The 19,230-nt window shown below is 38.2% G+C and overlaps 2 protein-coding genes across 4 annotated transcripts in view; one reads left to right on the top strand and one right to left on the bottom strand.

Moving 5' to 3' along the window:
- NAA15 (N-alpha-acetyltransferase 15, NatA auxiliary subunit) overlaps window positions 1-3,658 on the top strand; it is a 94,012-nt gene extending 90,354 nt beyond the window's left edge. For both annotated transcript variants that reach the window (XM_036762841.1, XM_036762840.1), the window contains exon 20: window positions 1,172-3,658. In XM_036762841.1, the coding sequence (XP_036618736.1) occupies window positions 1,172-1,372 (201 nt within the window). In that variant the 3' untranslated portion in view covers window positions 1,373-3,658. The remainder of the gene's footprint in view (window positions 1-1,171) is intronic.
- A 251-nt stretch (window positions 3,659-3,909) lies between these two features.
- The window catches only part of LOC118853030 (malate synthase, glyoxysomal-like), a 54,039-nt gene continuing 38,718 nt past the window's right edge, over window positions 3,910-19,230 (bottom strand). For both annotated transcript variants that reach the window (XM_036762843.1, XM_036762842.1), the window contains 5 exons: window positions 17,611-17,703; window positions 14,329-14,401; window positions 8,247-8,314; window positions 4,580-4,710; window positions 3,910-4,457 (listed from right to left, as the gene is read on the bottom strand). In XM_036762843.1, coding sequence (XP_036618738.1) covers window positions 4,265-4,457; window positions 4,580-4,710; window positions 8,247-8,314; window positions 14,329-14,401; window positions 17,611-17,703 — 558 coding nt within the window. In that variant the 3' untranslated portion in view covers window positions 3,910-4,264. The remainder of the gene's footprint in view (window positions 4,458-4,579; window positions 4,711-8,246; window positions 8,315-14,328; window positions 14,402-17,610; window positions 17,704-19,230) is intronic.

Here is a 19,230-nt window from a genome sequence, read left to right as displayed (position 1 = left end):
CCTACATTCCCTAGCAGCCCCATTGCTTACATTTTATTGTTTATTAATTTGTCACATTCGTCATGTGTTCACAAGAGTAAACAAAAATACTGTCATACATCGTGTGACCAAAAAATAGGACTAGGTTTCCATTTCAGTATAGTTTAGGCTTCTCAGTTTACAGAAGAAACAGATACCTGGAGAAGATTTTATCAATCATTGAAGATTTTTTGTTTGTTTTTAAGGAGAGGTTGGTGAAAAAGGAAGCAGTTCCAGGTTTTAGTAATTAAATTGCTGATGATGTAGAAACAAATTTTGTAGCAATAGCAAGATTATAGTTAAAAGGTTAGGATGCAGCATAAACTAAAAAGTCTACAAAAGAGGCCATTTAGAAAGGACTAAAGTATAAAGCAGTGTTTAAGAAAACAGGATTAAGCTTGGGCATCTGTGACCAAAAGAACCACTAGGGCATAATAGAACCTACATTTTGAAGTCCGAGATGGTGGTTTGGCTGGGTTTCTTTGTAACAAAACCACAAACCTCCCACTTTAGACCTTTTTGTGATGGGAAGGAAAAGGAACAAATGAAAATTGAGTTGCCTAGTCTTTTAAAGAAGGAAAAGGTGAGAAAATGCAAACCAGTATGAATTGGCTGGAAACATACAGGTTATTATTTGGAGCTTGATTTGTGAATAGTGAATTTTGCATTTTATGAAATAAGGAGTCTTCAGTAAGCAGTTAACTGCTTTGTAATACCTGGTTTCATGTGTTGGTTTGATTTTATGTAGTACTTCTAGAAAGTCAGAGATATCCTTTTAGTTCAAATTTAGGAAGTGCATTTTTGTTTCATCTTCAGTTTTATTGGTAAAATGTTGAACATGTAGACATTTGTTGGCTTTGTTAAGCTTTAGTACTACAACTCCAAGTCACTTCAGTAAGAAAGTGCATTAATTGACAGTAGATAGCTAGAGATGCTCAAAACTTTTGCTTTAAATTTATCTCTGATTGAGGAGATTTGGAGTATTTCGTAATTGTGAAATGCTCATGGGTGTGGGATTAAGTGCACTCTTCCCTAAATGTGTATCCTTTCTCATTGATTTTGGAAATGATATGTTAACTTGATGAGACATTTCTAAGTATAAAAGAGAAACTTACTCCATGTTTTTACATTGTAAATTACCCTTTTTTCTTAGACGTGCATGGAGGCTTTGGGAGCTTTGTGTGACGGGAGCCTTGGAGACTGTAAAGAAGCTGCTGAAACTTACCGAGCAAATTGCCATAAGCTTTTCCCCTACGCTCTGGCTTTCATGCCTCCTGGGTATGAGGAAGACACCAAGATCACGATAAATGGAGATAGTTCTGCAGAAACTGAAGAACTGGCCAACGAAATTTGAGCCCCTTAAGCAAATGAAACGACTTTGGACCATATCTAGTGTATAATATTTTTGTCACGCACCTGCTGCATTGCTCTAACTTACACAGAATGGAAGGAGTCAACGTTTAGCCTTCAAATAGTGTTTTATTGTTTTTTTATCCTGCTGAAAAAGTATATATATAAAATATCTAACATATTACAGGATATAGGTTCAGTTTCTTAAAAATTAAAAGCTGCTAAAATTGAGAAAAAAATACCTTATCCTATACCTACCTACCCACCCATGTTTTTAAACTAATTTATATGAAATCTGGAGGCTGTTACAGCTAACAAAGCAGGTGTGTGGCAGAAATATTACTTTAAATTTGTCTTGTGAGATTACTATATCTCAGACAGCATAAATGCTGTTTTAGCACTGGATTCTTTCACTGAGCACAAAGAGTTGTTGGGGCTTTAGCATCTGACTGGTTTTGATATGGGGTTGATCTGACCATAGGAAGTATGCAATGTGAATCACTATTTACAGATAAACCTACAACAGATGTTTGATGTTGTAGTGAATGGGACAAATAGATACCAAGCAGAATTATTAAGAAACATAGGGTGTTCAATAAGCTTGTTGTGTCTCCAAAATCCACTGTACATGATCAGTTTGGTGTTCTTGTACCACAGTTTTTAACTGAAGGAACCAGTTAGAACAATCTCAATTTTGATTAAAAACTTGAAAAAAAAAAGTTAACATTGCTGTCCTGGGGCAAGCCTTTCAGCATTGTTTTGGCCAAACTTAATAAAACTGTAATGCAAGAACCAAATGCACTGTGATGTGGCACCAACTAATTAAAAAGGAAGTATGAATTTTTCACCCCAAAGTGAAAAGAGAGAACCCACCATGGCTTGAAGGTAAAGAGCAGAACTCCTTACTACCATTCTATGACTGATCAAGAGACTAATAGTTAAAAACCTCAGCAGGCCTTGTTCACGTTATGCAGAAAAAATAAAAAGTGCTGCAGTTTAGATACCTCTGGAATTTTTCCACAGTGTCACAGGTTTGTAATACTTGAAGCCCTACATTTCTAAGAATATATTTCTTGCTCAGTTGTTTCAGGCAAGCCCAAGACTTTGTAACTTTTAAAGGGCCCAAGATTTTTTTTCAATAACAGACCAGCTTCTTATTCCTGCAGTTACAGATGTAATTTCCTTTTTGTTGTCAAACATAAGGTACCAAATATGATGCAATAAAATGTTTTGAAAAACAGTTGTGTGAATATTTCAACTAACAGGTATTGGGCTTCTGTGAAAATACACAGATGGAGACAGACACAGGTGCAAGTCAGAGGTAATATAATGTGCTGTACAGTTATAACATTGATATGTTAATGCTGGTGCAAATGGAAGCTTTATGTAGTATACTAAGTGCTGGTGTCAGGGAAATTCCTAGATGCAAAATGTAGAACTGCTTGGCATTACAATCTTATCTCAGTGAAGGCTAGGGTGGCAGCTAGTACTGTGAATTTAATTCACCAATCTTAAGGGAAAACTGAAGCCTGCTATGTAAATGGTTTTGATTGAGAAAATGAGCCTTAATATGCTAAACCTATGAAACAATGAGAACTAGCCTTGGGCTCCACAGTCTCTCATTAATGGCCTTTGCAGTATCTGAGCAAATAACAAGATTGAGTAAAAATGAATAGATTGTATATACACTTTACATTTTTGTGGTACTTTTAGTTTATAGAAAGTCAATTCTGAGGAGGGATTTTTCAGGAAGACTTTGACCTAATTCTTGTCAAATGAACTGTTGGGCTAAAAACCAACTTTTTCCTAGTCCATTAATCTGTACTTACAAACCACATCTTAATGGTATAAAAAGTACAAACTGAATCCCATTTTTTGTTTTATTTTATTACCTGGCCCAGTCTCAGGAACATCTTGAAAGATGGCAATGTATTATTGTTTAAAAAAATAAGAAAACTTCTCCTCTGGCAACTTAAGTTCTCCATGTTGAGAGAACTGGTGTGCTACCTCTGCCGCAGATGAGGTGCTTGAGGAGGCACCAGCCATATGATGGGGGGGGTGTGTGTGTGTGAATTATGTTTAAACTCTATTGTATATTGAATTGAAATTCATCTATTGTCTTGACTGTAAAAATGGCTGTAGATTGTCTTAGAATGACCATGACTACTCATAACTCTTACTGCAGATACCACCCTTTAAGAGATAAATTCCTAATGTGTATATTGTAATCCAACCCAATCTTTACTGGAACAATTGAATAAATCTTATATTCTCTTTCAGGTTTACTTGATATAGTGCATAAATTGTTTAGGGTCTGAGGACCTTGACTTCCTTCATTTTACATCCAGACACTACCCCTAAAACATTGTAATTTAAATAATGTGTGCATATATACCACTTTGCTTTGAGGGGTGGTAATTAATTCACATTTGACTCACTCATGAATTTGGAATGACATTATGATATTTTAGGATGGGGTGGGGGCAGTGAGAAATGGAGTGCAGGAAAGCAAGATGGGAAAGAAAAAATAGTTTAAATACATACTGAGCACCTTAAGTTTATTGCTTAGAACTGATGAAGTTTTTGAAGGTCAATGTCATTTTAAACTACATGGATATTAGAGAGTACTGATTGGTTTCCTTTATATTCAGTGATACTGTCTCATCTAATCTTTAAAAAAAAACAAAAACAACCCTATAGTTCAAGAGAGGGTTAGTGTTTGACCTGATTTTATTTTGTGACAGGTGACATTTTTAAAGTACCCATTTGGTATAAGCCAGAGGAGAAAATTAAAAAAGGTGGAAAAAAGTTTAATATAATGTGTTTCAAATAGTTAGTGGGGGCAGACTTTCTGTGTCAGTGATGACTCTTGCTGGCTTTGTCAAGCACTGGTTCTTCACAGCCTAGATTTGGTTTGCGCTGCACTATGAATAGCAACTACAGCTGTGGAATGAAAGCTATGGTTGTAAGAAGATGATACCAGGAAAGTATGGTCCAGGTTTAAGTAGGTTGTGATGAATTCAGGGAAATCTTTTTTCTGTACAATTTCCAGGAATATTTCAGTTGCAGTGTGTAGCAGCTGTTTTGCTCTAGAAAGAGATAGAAAAGGTAGGGTATTGTGCTTTCTTGAAAGATGCATAAAATCAGTGAACTGCCTTTTCTTACACTTGAGATTAGTTGAATTTAAGGGATTTCATTTAGTGAGACTGACCTTTCAGATAGACAGTAACAGTCTTGTAGTTCATTCTTCATTTCCTTGACTAAGTTGTGAACGAGACTCCTCGACACTACCATTCTCTCATCATCTTCTAATTTAGCTCTATGACGAATCCACTGCCATACCTGAATTAAAACAAAGTGTTTTTCCCAATCATTAATCTTTGCATTACAGAGATCTAAGGACTAGGTGTATGTTTTTTCTGGTATAAAGCGCCAGCTACAAAGTTTTGTTTAAAAGATTGGTAAATTCTGCCATCAAACTGGCATCTTATTTTGTCTCATTCTGAAACTATCCAGCTGAGTGAAAATTAATTCAGAAATAAGGTTTATTGGAAATAGCTTAGCTTGGGTAACTTGGATTCAGATCTTAATTTCAACCATGTGGGAAACTCCCATTGTGGATACACTTTCCACCAATCCAAATTGGCAGCTCAACTGGAATTTGTAAGCAGAGTTGAGGGCACAGAGATTAAGTGGCTTGCCCATAAAGTGATTTGCCCAATTGCCCACACACAGCACATGTATCAGAGACGGAATTTGACGTGTCTTCTGAAGGCACTGAGGCCAGGCCTCTATCAACTCTCCTTGATTGCTTCTGGAAAGGGAGGACACTGAAATCCCTTTTCAATGCGACTGATGAGAGGGAGAGAAGAAGAGACAAAAGTATTAAGTAACCTACCATCATGCCCAAGCACTGTGTTATTAAGCACATTACAAATATCCTATTTTGTCCTCACAACAACTCTGGGAAGGAGGTGAGGTTGTCCCCATCTTCAAATTGAGGAAGCAGACAAAGGTTAGCTGACTTCCCTAGGGTCATATAGCTGTATGTGTTCAAGGCTCAATTTGAACTTGGGCCTTCCTGGCTCCAGCCCCAGCATTCTGTTCACTTCATCCTACTGTCAGTAAAACTGTTGGTTACATAACCTGTTCAAAACCATAGGCAACTAGCAAAGGTTAAATCAGAAGTCTAGTTCATCAGGTAGGAGGGGTTAAAAGTTTTCTATCATTTGCATTCCTGCCTGCCTCCTGAAGCAGTGGCAAGCAGGTAAAGAAAATAATTAACAATTACCACTTTGACCAAATTGCCAAATATCCAAGGCGATTTTAAAGAACCCAATACTACTGATAATACTGAACTTAGGAAAGATTTTGTAGTTGACAAGGGCACTGGTTTTACTGAGCTTGGCACCCAATTTAATTTTTTAATTAAATTTTTTTTCCAATTAGCATAAATCCACCTTGCCTTCCCAACACCCGCTCCCTGCCAAAAGACAAACTTCTATTGCAAACATGCACAGTTAAGCAAAACAAATGTCCATGTTGGTGAGTCCTCTTGAATCATGGTTGATTATTACAATGATCAGAATACAGTGCCTAAGTCTTTCAAAGTTGTTTGTGTTTTTCATTAACCTAGAAATTGGATTTTGGCTGTGAAGGTTATTCGTGGGAGTCTTCATTTTGGGGCTGCAAGTAGGGACTGTTGGATTCTACTTCCCTGTTACCCTCTGGTTCTAAGAGGTCTGCGCAGTTCTCTCTTGTGATACCTTGAAATATGGTGTCTAGAAGTTTGTTTTTTTTGGAGGGGGGTCATGGCTTTCTGGTAGTCTGTTTCTTAAATCATGTCTTCTAGATAAAGGATCAGTTTCCACTGTGAGATACCTTACATTTTCTTAGATTTTTTTTAATCTTAAATTTATTTTTGGTCAGTCAGCTCTCATTTACTACCTACTGCTAGGCAGTGTGCTATGTGCTGGTGATTCAAAGAAAGGGAAAACAGTCCCTGTTTTCAAGGAGCTTGGTCTAATGGAGGACACAATATGCAAACAACTATTTACAAAATGGGTATGTATAGGATAAATTAGGGTTAATTTCAGAAGGCACTAAAATGATGGACTGTGAAAGGCTTCTTGCTGAAGGTGAGACTTTAGTTGAGATTTGAAGAAAGCCAGGAGGGAGAGCATTCTAGGCACCAGGGAGAATAGATAAAAACACTGAGTCAGCAGACAGGAGTGCTGTTGTATGGAGGACCACTTTTATTTGGTACATTCTAATATTCAGGGGGTAGGTTGTTTGGGTAAGGGTTTGTACCAGAATCCCAAGTCAATAATTTCCTTTCCAAGTTACTCTTCTGTAGCTCCCATTTTTTTCTTCCAAATTTTTCTCTACCACTCCTTTCAATTTTAAAAGCATTTTAAGCTTTTTTAAAATTATTGTTTCATCCCTTCAAGAAGTTGTAGTTGAACCTATACCCAAGTTTTGTTTTCCTTTGAGGCTTTGCTTGTAGGTGTTTTGAAGACATTCTCTTTGAGGGCTGTGTCTCAGGTATCCCTGATGCCATAATAGTTTTTTGTAGCGGGATTCTTTTTGTGTTTGCTCATTCTTCCAGCCTATTTTCTCACTTTGGATCTTATGTTAGGGTTAGACTCTACACACTTCTGGAGGGAATGAATGTCTGGGCTGGTCGCTGGCTGCTGATTTCACATGATTATTTGAGTACTGTATTCTAGAATCTAAGAGACAGTTCAGACTAAAGATCTACTAGCTCAGTGCTCCCAAAGTGGTCTCATCCAGGTCAAAGTTTGATTACTACCCTTTCTGGTCTGCGCTCTCCAAGTTCCTGCCATAGATGTCAGTCTGAATAACCCACTGGTGGACTTGCTTCTGTGTGGAGGTCAGTTGATGGCTACTGGACTCAGCTACTATCAGCTAGCTCAGAGAACTACAGATTCCTCTTTGGTCTGGGATTCCTGCCCTAGTCTTTCTGCTCAGAGGCTTTAGCCTGGACTAGAAGCTGCAACTGAGACTGCTCTGCTTCTGGGGTCTGATAGAAGATAGCCACACAGTTACCACTTGCTTATGAACTTGTTCCATGTTCAATACACAACCTAGGGCCTGCAAATGATCCTTACCCTGCAAATGAACCATCACCCTTACCCATACTTATGTCCTTTCTTCAGTTAGCCCTGGAACTGGAACTGGGTAGTAACAGCTGCCAGTTGTACCTGCTTTTTGCATCCTGGACAGTTTAGGTCCCTCTGCTGCATCTGGGACCCGTTGTTACTCTGGCACAGAGCTTCCCTCTGCAATGCTTTGTGCAGCCAATACTGCCTATATACTCTGTCCTCGCTGTCCAAGGACCTCTGTCTCTCTATGCTGGCCTGGGCTGGAAAAATGACTTAGGGTTACTGATCAGAGTTTAGTCTGGTTCATTTCCTACATCTTTTTGGAGGTGTTGGGATGGTTTGAACTCACGGTACGTCTTCTTGCTACTCTTCCATCTTGGTTCCACCCTACCAGACTTCTGTCTGAGACAAACGGGTAGCGGGTAGTGGTCTGATAACAGTAAAATGTTTTTTTTAAGAGGTTCCAGATCAAGGGATTGACTTCCTCTTCCTACAGGGATCTCTGGAGTCTAGATTTTGTTCAGGGCTATCATGTAGAAACAGAAAACTGGATGCCTAATGAAGTTAGAGAAGTTTCCAAAGTTAAACTATTTACTGGTTTCAAAACATCCTAAAAGTCATTCATTTAAAGACATTTAATGTCAGCTTCTTCTCGTTCAATAACCATCACCTTTACGAAATGGTTGTGTTTATATAACTTGTATAACTTTAGTGAAGGCCGCAGGCGTTGAATGTGTAGTGAATTTTACATACCTGTGACCTGGAGATCTCTGCTGTTGCTGAGTCTTCAACTTGACCACGATAGTAAAAATGACCTTCTCCTTTAAGAATAACATGAAAAATGATCAGACTTAACAGCACACACTTTACATCACCCTGCTGCTTATTTTCACCTAATAATTTCAGTTACCTCTTGCCCAGTGCTCTGGGGACCATTTAGTTCATTCTGTGGTGACTACTTTCTCTGCCCACCAGTTTCACAAAGATAGACTTTAAGAAGTTTGCCACTTGTTTATTTTCTAAAGCAGATGTAATACTCCCTCTGCTGTCCCAGCTTAACGCTGACTAGCCAGCTGCAAGTGGAGGGAGTTTGGGTACTGCATTCCCTATGTGTTCTTTAGACCAGGTACTTACAATTAAGAAGCATGTTCTTTCTACCCTTGTGCAAACAACTCTAATGTTTCTCAGTTGAGAGGGCTGACGTTGTGGCCTTCTGTTATGTCTTAAGCGTCCAAATTTTGGTCATTTAATTGAAATTGAAAATGGGTCATTTAAATAGACATGACACGTCACAAAAAGTAAAACATCCAGATTGACCACCCTCTCCACCCCTTCTTGCTATTCCTCTAATTTCTGCTCCCCAGATTCCTTCCTTGCTATTGGGTCTCATCTGGAATTTGATGCCAATAGTAGTAAAGACAGACCCTGAAAGACTCAGCCTTTTGTGACCATGTATACCGATGTTGTCTATTAATTCTGATAGTTAAGATATATACACACACACGTATGTGTGTATATGTATGTGTATATGTATACATACATTTAAAAGTAGGTTGGTTGGTAATATAAATTCCTTTGTTTCAATTTTTTTTTCCCTGTTATTTGAGATACCAGTCTGTAAAATGCATTAAGAGGGTCAGGGGTTTACTCAAGAAGCAGGCATAAGTAGCTCGAATGCTTTATTTGCTTTTTTTGAAAATGTATTTGACCACTTCAGGATTGTTTCCTTGCTGTTTTAGAAGCACTCCATTTGACCTATGCCTCTGTTCTTCACTGTACTTACATGTTCTTGACAGAATATCAAAATGTAAAATGAAATTATACTACGAAAGACATTGAACTATATTTCTAATCTGTTATATGATAATTTAAGATTAACACTGAATGTTTTTTTTCACAAAGCAGGCATGCCATAAATATTTGTGAATACTATTCTATAGATTGCAGCAAGAGATGTACTAATAACTTCAGGACACCTGATAAAAAAAGATTCACAAATTATTGTTATAGTAACACATTTCCACTCACCTGTTGATCTGGGGAACTAGGGCAAGTAAGTAATGTGGAGTTTCTGTTTATTTCCTGCAAGTAAACTGCCTTGTATGATTGCATCTTTGCTCCAAATGGTACAGATCCCTAAGAATTGTGATCTTTTGCTTGTATGAAGAGGAAACGATATTGATCTAGAGACCAAAATGTGGATTTCTGTCCACTAATTCCTGTGGATTTTGTTACTGTTTGTGAGAAGACCATGTCTACAGTTGTGCTAACTTAAATGGCCCTTGCAGCATGCAGCGGACTTGGTACCAGAGATTTCCTTCAGACTTTCCCCTGCCTTCTCAGATATTCATTTTGGAGTTGACTAACAGTGACTAACGTGAGATAAAAGACTTTCCCTCCACCATTTAGAAGCTACCTACCACACTGCAGAGTCCTCAGGGGAATGTTCTCACTAATTGATGTATTTTAGCTGTTGCCTTTCATCCCCCTTTCCCCACGCCACTGAGCTCTTAGGCTTCTAGCATCAATCTCCCATTTATGGTTGGGAACAGATGGACTGAGAAGAACAGGAATGCAGCACAGCTGTTTGGATGTGGCCTACTTTTTTTGGCTCTCTGCTTTGGATGACCAGGAGAGAAGGTAGAGGAAACCCCAGGGGTGTTTGGCAGGCATTTGCCCTGGTTGCTTCCCTATGGACACTCCATCATAGCAGCAGAGTTTTGCCCACAGATAATGTTCTGTATTACAAGAAGAAAATCAAGAGTTCTAGTAATTTTCAGTTATTTTATTCTCAGTCAAAGTGGATAACATCTAGGAATGTTATCAAGTCAAAAGAAACAAGGCAATGCACTGGAAAATGATGCTCTTAATGTCTTTTGTTTAAATATCATGGCAACCTATATTCATTGCATATTTTACTGAATTCTTTTAGGCAAATTTGGACAGAAAAGCAAGGACTCTGCAAACTAAAAGGAAAAAAAAAGTTTTTCCCTCTGAAGACGCAACTTATCCAAACTACTGCATCTACCACTGCAAATCCACACCTTCTAGCAGAATTTGGGTTATGTCTCTGACCAATGTTTCATGACGGGAAATAACACAATGCTGAGGGAGACAGAAGAAAAGGAGAGTTTAAGGACCAAGATGGAAACCCCATAAACTAACAGCTAGAAGTGTGTGGCAGCCTGGAAAGAGAACTTCGAAGTGGGGCCCATCATGCTTGCACAGTGGTTTAACGTGTTTACATCACTACAGAGCCCACTGATGAGGCTTCTAAGTGGTGCAGGGAGACAACAGTCATTTCTGCTACCTTGTTTCTTGCCCTTGTCCCTGTTCTAATCATACCTACTTTTGTGGAGGGAGATGATGACCACTGGGACCTAAGGAACAGTCATTCTGGATAGGATCCATTCCAGTACAGTAATTCTCTGGCAGATTACATATTATCAGTAATGCCTAAAATATTTCCAGTTTCCATTACAGTCCTGATTGATTCATCTTGGACAGATTATTAAATGCTCATTTAGCATTTATTTTTCAGCCTGTGTAACTGCTTAGGGTAAAGAATTCTATATGTCAGTGAGTAGAGAGAGCACCAACACTGGAGTCAGGAGGACCTCAATTCAAATTCGGACTCAAACACTTGACACTAGCTGTGTGACCTTGGGCAAGTCACTTAACCCCAATTGCCCTGCCTTCCCCCCTCCCCTCAAAAAAGAGTTCTATATGTTTGCTACCTAATATACTGTATAAAGTAGTACTGATTATAACAAATTAATCCATTTAGTTTATCAATTCTTGTATCTTGAATAGGCACTGCAGATGAACCATGAACTAGGCCCACAACAGAATAGGAATTGGAGAGTACTGCACATGATTACATTTGGGAAAATAGAGTAGCTCTCTGCCTGTATATTTTAACACCAATATCCTCCCATGAATGATACATAAGCTGTGAATCATGGAAAACCTCATCAGAAGAACTGAGGCTGAGCGAACCCAGGAGCAATGGGGAGACCAGTTGGTACAGATGCACTGTGCTGCATTCTAAACGAGGATCCTCCAAAGAAGGTATACAAATGCTGTTAATGATTGGAAGGGGATGTGTACCAGGCACATAGTAAGAGGAAGAGAGAGAACAGATGAACAACCAAGAATTGGGCTGTTAGTCACAAAAAACATTAAGACCTAGAAGAAGCCCTCTAGTACAGTGGGAAGAGGATGTGGATAATAATGACACCTGAGGAAGTGTGGATGGGTCCTATCAACAATGGTGCAAGCAAGGAGAATCCATGTAAGTGTAAAGTAATATTTCTTTTTATGCTTTTCAAGCTTTAAGAAGCATATTTTAAATTAGGGTGACTATTAATTTTCTTTATACTGTATATAAAATTAATGATTTTTATAAGTTAGGATCATACTCCTCTTTATTTTGAGACATCCATTTTTGGACATTACCAATATGGGAATTTGTTTTGCTTGAAAAGCATATTTTTGATAATATTTTATTTTTTCCCCCAATTACATGGGTTATTTTGGTTTGTTTTTTTTTTTTTGAGGCAATCAGGGTTAAGTGACTTGCCCAGGGTCACATAGCTAGTAAGTGTCTGAGGCTAGATTTGAACTCAGGTCTTCCTGATTTTAGGGCCGATGATCTATCCAGTGGGTCACCTAGCTGCCCCACCCTGCTACCCACCAACTTAAATGTTAAGACAATTTTTAACATTTTTTTTTAAAGTTTGGGTTCCAAACTGTATCCCTCCCTCCTTTCTTCCTGAGATAGTAAGCAATCCAATGCAGGTTATACATGTATAATCATGTAAAACATTTCTGTATTTGACTAGCATATTCTTAACAAGGATTTTGTTTTTCTTTTTTCTACTTGGGGAAGTGATAGGGAGAAAAAGAAATTTTCAGTGAAAAAATTTAATCAAGCCTTCATCTTGCAGACAGAAAAATCCTAATTTTAATCTGTCCTTATACAGCAGTTCCTTGCCTTTCCTTTTAGATGTGTTTCCTTGGTTCTTCTATAACTTTGACATTTTCCTTGAAATAGAGATGATATTCCAGGTATAAACATCCCAACAGTTTGGTGTAAAGGTAAAATATTTTCTACATCAGTTCAATAGATTGCCTGATGATGCCGACCACTTCATAGATCTTTTTGGCTACTATAGCCCATTGAGCCATTATCTTCAGGTAACCATCTAAGTCCATTGTTTGGCTATTCAAAGTTTGGATTTTGATTATTTGACAAATTATATTACTTCATACTTGCTCACATTGAAGCTCATCTATTTTGTGTTTTCACAGTGGAAAAATCTTCCATAAGATGATTCCTTTAAGAATGGCTAGACAAATTATGATATGTGAATGTAATGGAATACCACTGTGCCATAAGAAATGATAAAAAAGAGTTTCAGACTTGTATGAACTAATACAAAATGAAGTGAGGAGAACAAGGAGAACAATCTGTGCAACAGTAACACTGTAAGGATGAACACTTCTGAAAGGATTAAGGAATCTGATCAAATGCAAAGAACAACCAAGATTCCAGAGGATGAAGCATGCTACCCCATCTTCTGGCAGAAAGGTGATGGACTCAGGGTGAAGAATGAAACATGTTTTTTGAACATGGAAATGTGGGAATTTGATTTGTTTAACCATGCTTATTTGTTAGAGTGGGGTTTTTACCTTTTTAACAAAATTTCTTTTTCAGTAGGGATGAGAGAAAATAAAATTTTTAATTGAAAAAAATTAATATCATTAAAAATATTATTCCTTTTATCTTTGCATTTCATTATCCTGAGGTAAAGTATTATCAGTTAATGGGAGAGTTCATTCATTGTACCTCTTTCTTGTAGGTTACTTATAAAAAATGTTCAAACCCTGAGTCCCTGAGCAGGGATCTCCCCAAATAAAGCAGCAGTCCCTTTGTTCCTTGGTTCACAAGAACTCAGACTAACAATTCTTTGTGAATGGAAACAGATTTAAAAGACAGTACAAATAGATGAGGCTATAAACTTAAAACAAGCACAAATGGACATTGGAGACCAACTGCTTAAAAAATCCCATTTACATTTCTCTAGTCATTAAAGTTCGAGTTTATCCTCCCCTCTGTTTCTGAATTCAAGACTTGTTCTGGACAAAACAGCTGTGCACATTCTATTTGCCTTGGTTCTTAAAAGTTTATAAAAGAGGATTTTCAATATTTCATAACAGTCCTCACCCAAAATTACTTTTTTAAAAACCATACTATCACACAGAAAGTTAAAACACAGCACCTAAAAATAGCAGGTGACAGCAATGATCTAAGTCCAGAGGTACTGCTAGTGAGTCACTAGGAAAGACCAAAAGGGGATAATGAAGGGTCAGTGAGAAAGTATATAGCAGATTCTGTAAAATTCAAATAGACATTTACTCTTGATTTATGTGGAAGTACCTTTTTTCTGTCCAGGATTGTTTTTTGTGTGGTAGATAAACTACAAAAAGGAGGAAAGTTTTTAGTCTTTATGAAAGCATTTCATACTCTGGTGTAAAAGTTAACATTTATCACACCTCTGTGGGTTGGGTGACATGGGGAAGGTAAAATTCAAGGTGGTTAAGATACTTCCCAACATAAAAAGCAAATTGGTGGCACAGCAACAATACAATCCACAGTCCCGGTTTCTCTTACAAAGACCCACACTCTTCCCAAGTAGACATGTCCATTACCATATGTAAGATATTACGGGTTGAGATGAACTGAGTATTATTTACTACAGATGGGTTGAATAACAGATTCCCAGATTATATAGTGAGGTTATTGGAATTAACAAAATGCTTCTATTCTTACCTTTCAGCCAAGAATATATGAAGAGCACTCCAACAGCAATGTTATACTTCAGGCCATCGAAGGTGACACCTCCCTAACGAGAAGGGAAAATGTTACTACAAACCAGCCTAAACTCCCAACAAAAGTATGAGCATTTAACTTCTGCTTCCCTTCTCCCCTCTCCTCCTTCTCCTCCTCCTCCTCTCTCTTCTTTTCTCCTCTATACTTTTTTTCTAAGCTTGTTTCCCCAAACCCCAAATGCAAAGAGGATAGCATTGCAAATTTGGAACTGGAAAAGGCCCCGGAAATCATCTAATCCACCCACTTCATTATAGAGGCTAAAATGACTCAAGGTAATAGAGGTTGTAAGTGATTCAAACGCAGATCCTCTACACTACAAATGTGGTGCTTTCTCCACTGTGCCACATTGACCCTCAGTGTCATGTAGACCCCCTTACAGCCATTCTCTCAGATGTGAGACCTCATGGGAGAAAGCTGATTCATAATCTGTTCCCTGCTTGCAAGGGGCAACAGCCCACCCTGAAACAAGCTAGCAGTAACACTCAACACTCTGTTATTCAATTAGAAAAATAATGGGGGGGAGGGGAGAGAGAGAGGGAGGTTTAGCATCACTATTAAAAATCAAAATCCAAAAGTTAGATTTTGCATTTCAAGCACGTATAGCTGGCAAAGCATTACGGCATTTCACTTAAAAGGGGTGATATCAGAATGTCTGGGCATCTTTTCTCTGTTACTGTAAAATAAGGGGTGATAATACACAATCTACCTTTTAGGGATTTTATGAGTTTTAGTTGACATAATGTACTTTGTAATTATAAAATTCAATGAAAATGAAGCTAGTTACTATGCTGTGTATAGGTCTTCCTATTCATTAAATCTTTGCCATTTTTATTAGATTTTTTTTTTTTTTTACCATATTGCATTCACGGGCAGCTACATGGTACAGCTGATAGCCAGGCCTGGAGTCAGGAAGACCTGAGTTCAAATGTGGCCTTGGACACTTACTGGCTGTGTGATCCTGGGCAAGCCACTTAACCATTTTTTGCCTCAGTTTCCTCATCTGTAAAATGAGCTGGAGAAGGAAATGGCAAACCACTCCAGTATCTCTGCCAATAAAAACTCAAATGGGGTCACAGTCGGACACAACTGAAATGACTGAACAACAATATACTGTGCTCAAAAATAAAAAAGCAGTGTCCCTAAAAAGGTGAAGAAAGCTAGTACTCGGGTATCTCAGGGGAAATGCTGAAACTAAAACTTTTTAGATACCTGGCTACCACTTTAAAACATTCTAGGAGAGAAAAGATGACCCACCAGCCCTACAGGGTTATCAAGGAAGCCAAGTGTTTGCTGGCAGAACCACATAAAGTCAATGCATGTTATTTCCATGTGGTCACTGAAGGCCCATAGGATTCCCCTTTTGACAGAAGGGCTTTTAAACTTGAGCTGTTTCTTCCAGAAGAATAAAAGCTAACATTCATATATAGTGCTTACTACGTGCCAGATACTGTTAAGTGCTTTACAATTTACAGCTTACAAGGAATCTGAGGCAAACAGAGGCTAAATGACTTGCCCAGGGTCACACACGCAGTAAATGTCTGATCAATGCAATGACTGCCCATGTTTCCAGAGGACCCATAGCTACAAGGTGCAGAAAAAAGATACACATTCTTGGACATGGCGACTATGTGGATTAACTTTGCTTGACAGAGTATTTATTACAAGGGTTTGTTTTTTGGTTTTGCTTTGTTTTGCCTTTCTTTCTCTTGGTTAAATGAGGTAGGGAGGATTAACAATGTTGATGTCAAAAAAAAAGGGAGGGGCATTATATAACATTTTTAAGATGCACAAAAGAGCACATATGGAACTTCAATAGGAAGTACAAACCAGAAAATAACATGAAGAATTTATTATACTTTTTAAAAAACAAGTGGCATAAAATGGAAGTTCACAGTTTCATATCACGTCCTCTTATTGTCTTCTGTTGTAGGTATGGAAGAATTCTTTTTTTGTTGTTTAAGTTCAGAATAAAAAAAAATTATGATACTTGAATTTGTTAAAGCAATCAACCAGTTGTATTTAGCATATGCCCTTCAGACAAGCTTAACTTCTCAGAAGCAGAAGAGGGACAACCTTGGTTTGGACAAAAACAAAACATCAAACATCACAGCCCTCACCAATATAGTTATTCTCTAGTTGAGTGTAGAAATTTCACTTCAAGAAAAGCTTGGGATCAGTTTGTAAGGGCCTGTCTGGAAACACTTCTGGAAATCCTATATTTTAGTAAAATATTTTTTGTTGTTCTAAAACAGCTAAATAAAATATTCCAGAAGAAAAAATACCAGATGAGCTTTGGTTTTTAAGCTATATCACTGACTTCATTTGAATTTCCTTCTTTAAACTGTATCTTACCTTAGTTTTCATGACCCCACATTATTCTTCTCCAATCACTTCTTCCTCATGTGATTCACTCACTCCCTTCTCTTTCACTATCACAAAGGCTTCATTGCTGGTCCACTGCTTCTTTCTCCATTCTCTCCCTTAGTGATCCACCTGTGGCTTCAACTATCATTGCCTCTGTAGAGATAACTCCCAGATCTAGTTCTGACCTCTCACCTAAGTAGCAGTATCACATCTCTACATTTTTCACCCGACTGTCCCACAGTCACTTCAAGCTGTCTATGACCAACAAGGTCTGCTAACCTCAAATCCTGCCTTCAAAGTGAATCCTTCCCTGACTATTCACTATCTCCCTCTCCTGAATGCACATATGTACAGTATTACACAATGAAGCACATATGTAAATTTTATCTTACGTGCTCTTTAATTTGTTTCATAGAATCATAGATTTGTCTGAATATGGCTGGAAAGAGCCTCAGAGACTGACCGATCCAACCCCTTCATTTTAAAGGAACAAAGTGAATTGCCCAAAGTTACACAGGTAGGAAGAGCTGGGATGGGAACTCAGATCTCCTTATTTTAAACCAAGCATTCTTTCCCAGTATCCATGTCTTAAACTACTTCTGAATAGCCCCATGATGCCTAGCCTAGGGCCAGGCACTTAGTAAATAGGGCATGGACCTAGTGTCCCAAGAGTCTAGAGCAACACCATTATCAGGGAACAGGACATGAGCATGCTCTCCATGGTGCCACTAGGACCTTTAGCATAAGGCTCTGTGTTTAGGTTTTCTATTAGCTGCAAGCCCTTCTCGGTCTGATGCCTGATAATATACATCCATCTTTAGTCAAGTAGTCAAAGACTTTACTGAGGAAAATCCTTACTGTGGGCATGGCTAGCAGTTGTGCAGCAGTCACATTCACACCTTCAGGAATGACGTGTAACTGATTGGGGCCTCTTGTATGTTCCTTAAATAGCTGTGTCAAAGAGAAATAGATGTTACGATTATTGCAGTACTGTTCTGGGAAGTCAGTAGTTGTAGTTGAGTGTTGTGGTTTTTCTGTTTTAATTTTTTTATGTATTTGGGCCTCACCTGAGCAACATTAAAATAAGATTCTTCTCTTTATCACCAAATAAGCTATATATGTCACCAAATAAGCTACCACATAAAAGATTTTCTCTATTATAAGGTAGTAATTATAATGGACCTATACCCTTGTCCAGTGGAGCTCTGCTATTTAAAAAGATTGACTGTTCAAGACCTTTCTCCCTAATCTGAAGGTCTACTGATTTGTACATGCCATGTTGAAATAGGATGGTACCCATAAAATAGGATGTGAATACAAGCATTGTATCTAGGCTGGTGTTTCATGCTGGCTACCACTAAAAAGCCTAAAAAGGGATGAAATTATTTTTCTATCCCCAAGCCTTTAGGAAACACTTCTCTTTGTTCTTTATTTCTGGAAAGCCCTAATTGTTAGGCATGATGATAATAGTGATAGGAAACTTTAATTATTTGGACATCTACCAAAAGTATGGCAACTGATAAATTTTTAAGGATAATTTTATCTTCAAAAGGTAGAAGAAACATATAGGAGATCTGTTCTGGAAATTACTCCGGCAAGTATAAATGATAGGAATCTTGGGGGTAAATGATAATTCCATCTTAAGAATTTATTTTAGAGGAGAGGAAAACCCTGCATAGTCTGACACATACCCTAGATTTTGAGAGATGAGATTTCAGAGAAAGAACAGAGAGCACCTCATGCCCTAAAGTTCTACAGAGAAGTCAGAGCAAGAGCCATGGAAAACTTTAAAATGAATTTTTGACAAAAGAAATTATTCTAATGAGGAAGAGACAGGAGACTTGTTGAAATAGACCAACATGGATGTACATCAACCAATGCAGATATTTTTAAAGTTTGTATACAAGATGGAAGCAGAGGCAGTGAACACAAAATAATTGCCATCCTGAAAGAATATAGCCAGGAGGCAAAGCTCAGAATGAGATTAATCTATAACGAAGGCTGTGGACCAAGAAAATGACCTTTAAAAAAAGATACAGCATGCAAATAAACAAGTCCAAATTGATGTGTTTAAAATAGTTTTTGGTGCCAAAAACTGAGAAATAGATAGAGAAAAAGGTAAGACCTGGCCAGCGAAAATCCTCAGAGTGGGTTCAGTGGGTTCTGCTTGCTGCTGGCCCATGTGGAAGGGCCAAGGAAGCCTGCTCCTGGAAAGGGGTGATGGCCTGCAATGAGAAGGGGCCCATTCCTCAAACCAAAGCTTGTTACGGACATTCTGTAACTGGTTCTAGTCATCTAGCCATATGGTGAAGAGATGGAATTTTGATTGACTGGCTGTTCAGTAGAATTTGAAAGCCTTCAAAAGGCACTGACCAGCCCTTTGTGCTCCGCTTCCAATGAGGAAGATGAGCTACCCTGGGCCCTCTCTCACTCAGACCCAACATGAAACCGTGAATAAGTGGTCCACATGCTACTGCT

The sequence above is a fragment of the Trichosurus vulpecula genome, chromosome 6 (assembly GCF_011100635.1).
Source record: "Trichosurus vulpecula isolate mTriVul1 chromosome 6, mTriVul1.pri, whole genome shotgun sequence".
Taxonomy (NCBI): Eukaryota; Metazoa; Chordata; class Mammalia; order Diprotodontia; family Phalangeridae; genus Trichosurus; species Trichosurus vulpecula.
Note: the sequence above shows the minus strand (reverse complement) of the source record. Positions and strands in the feature narration are given on the sequence as shown.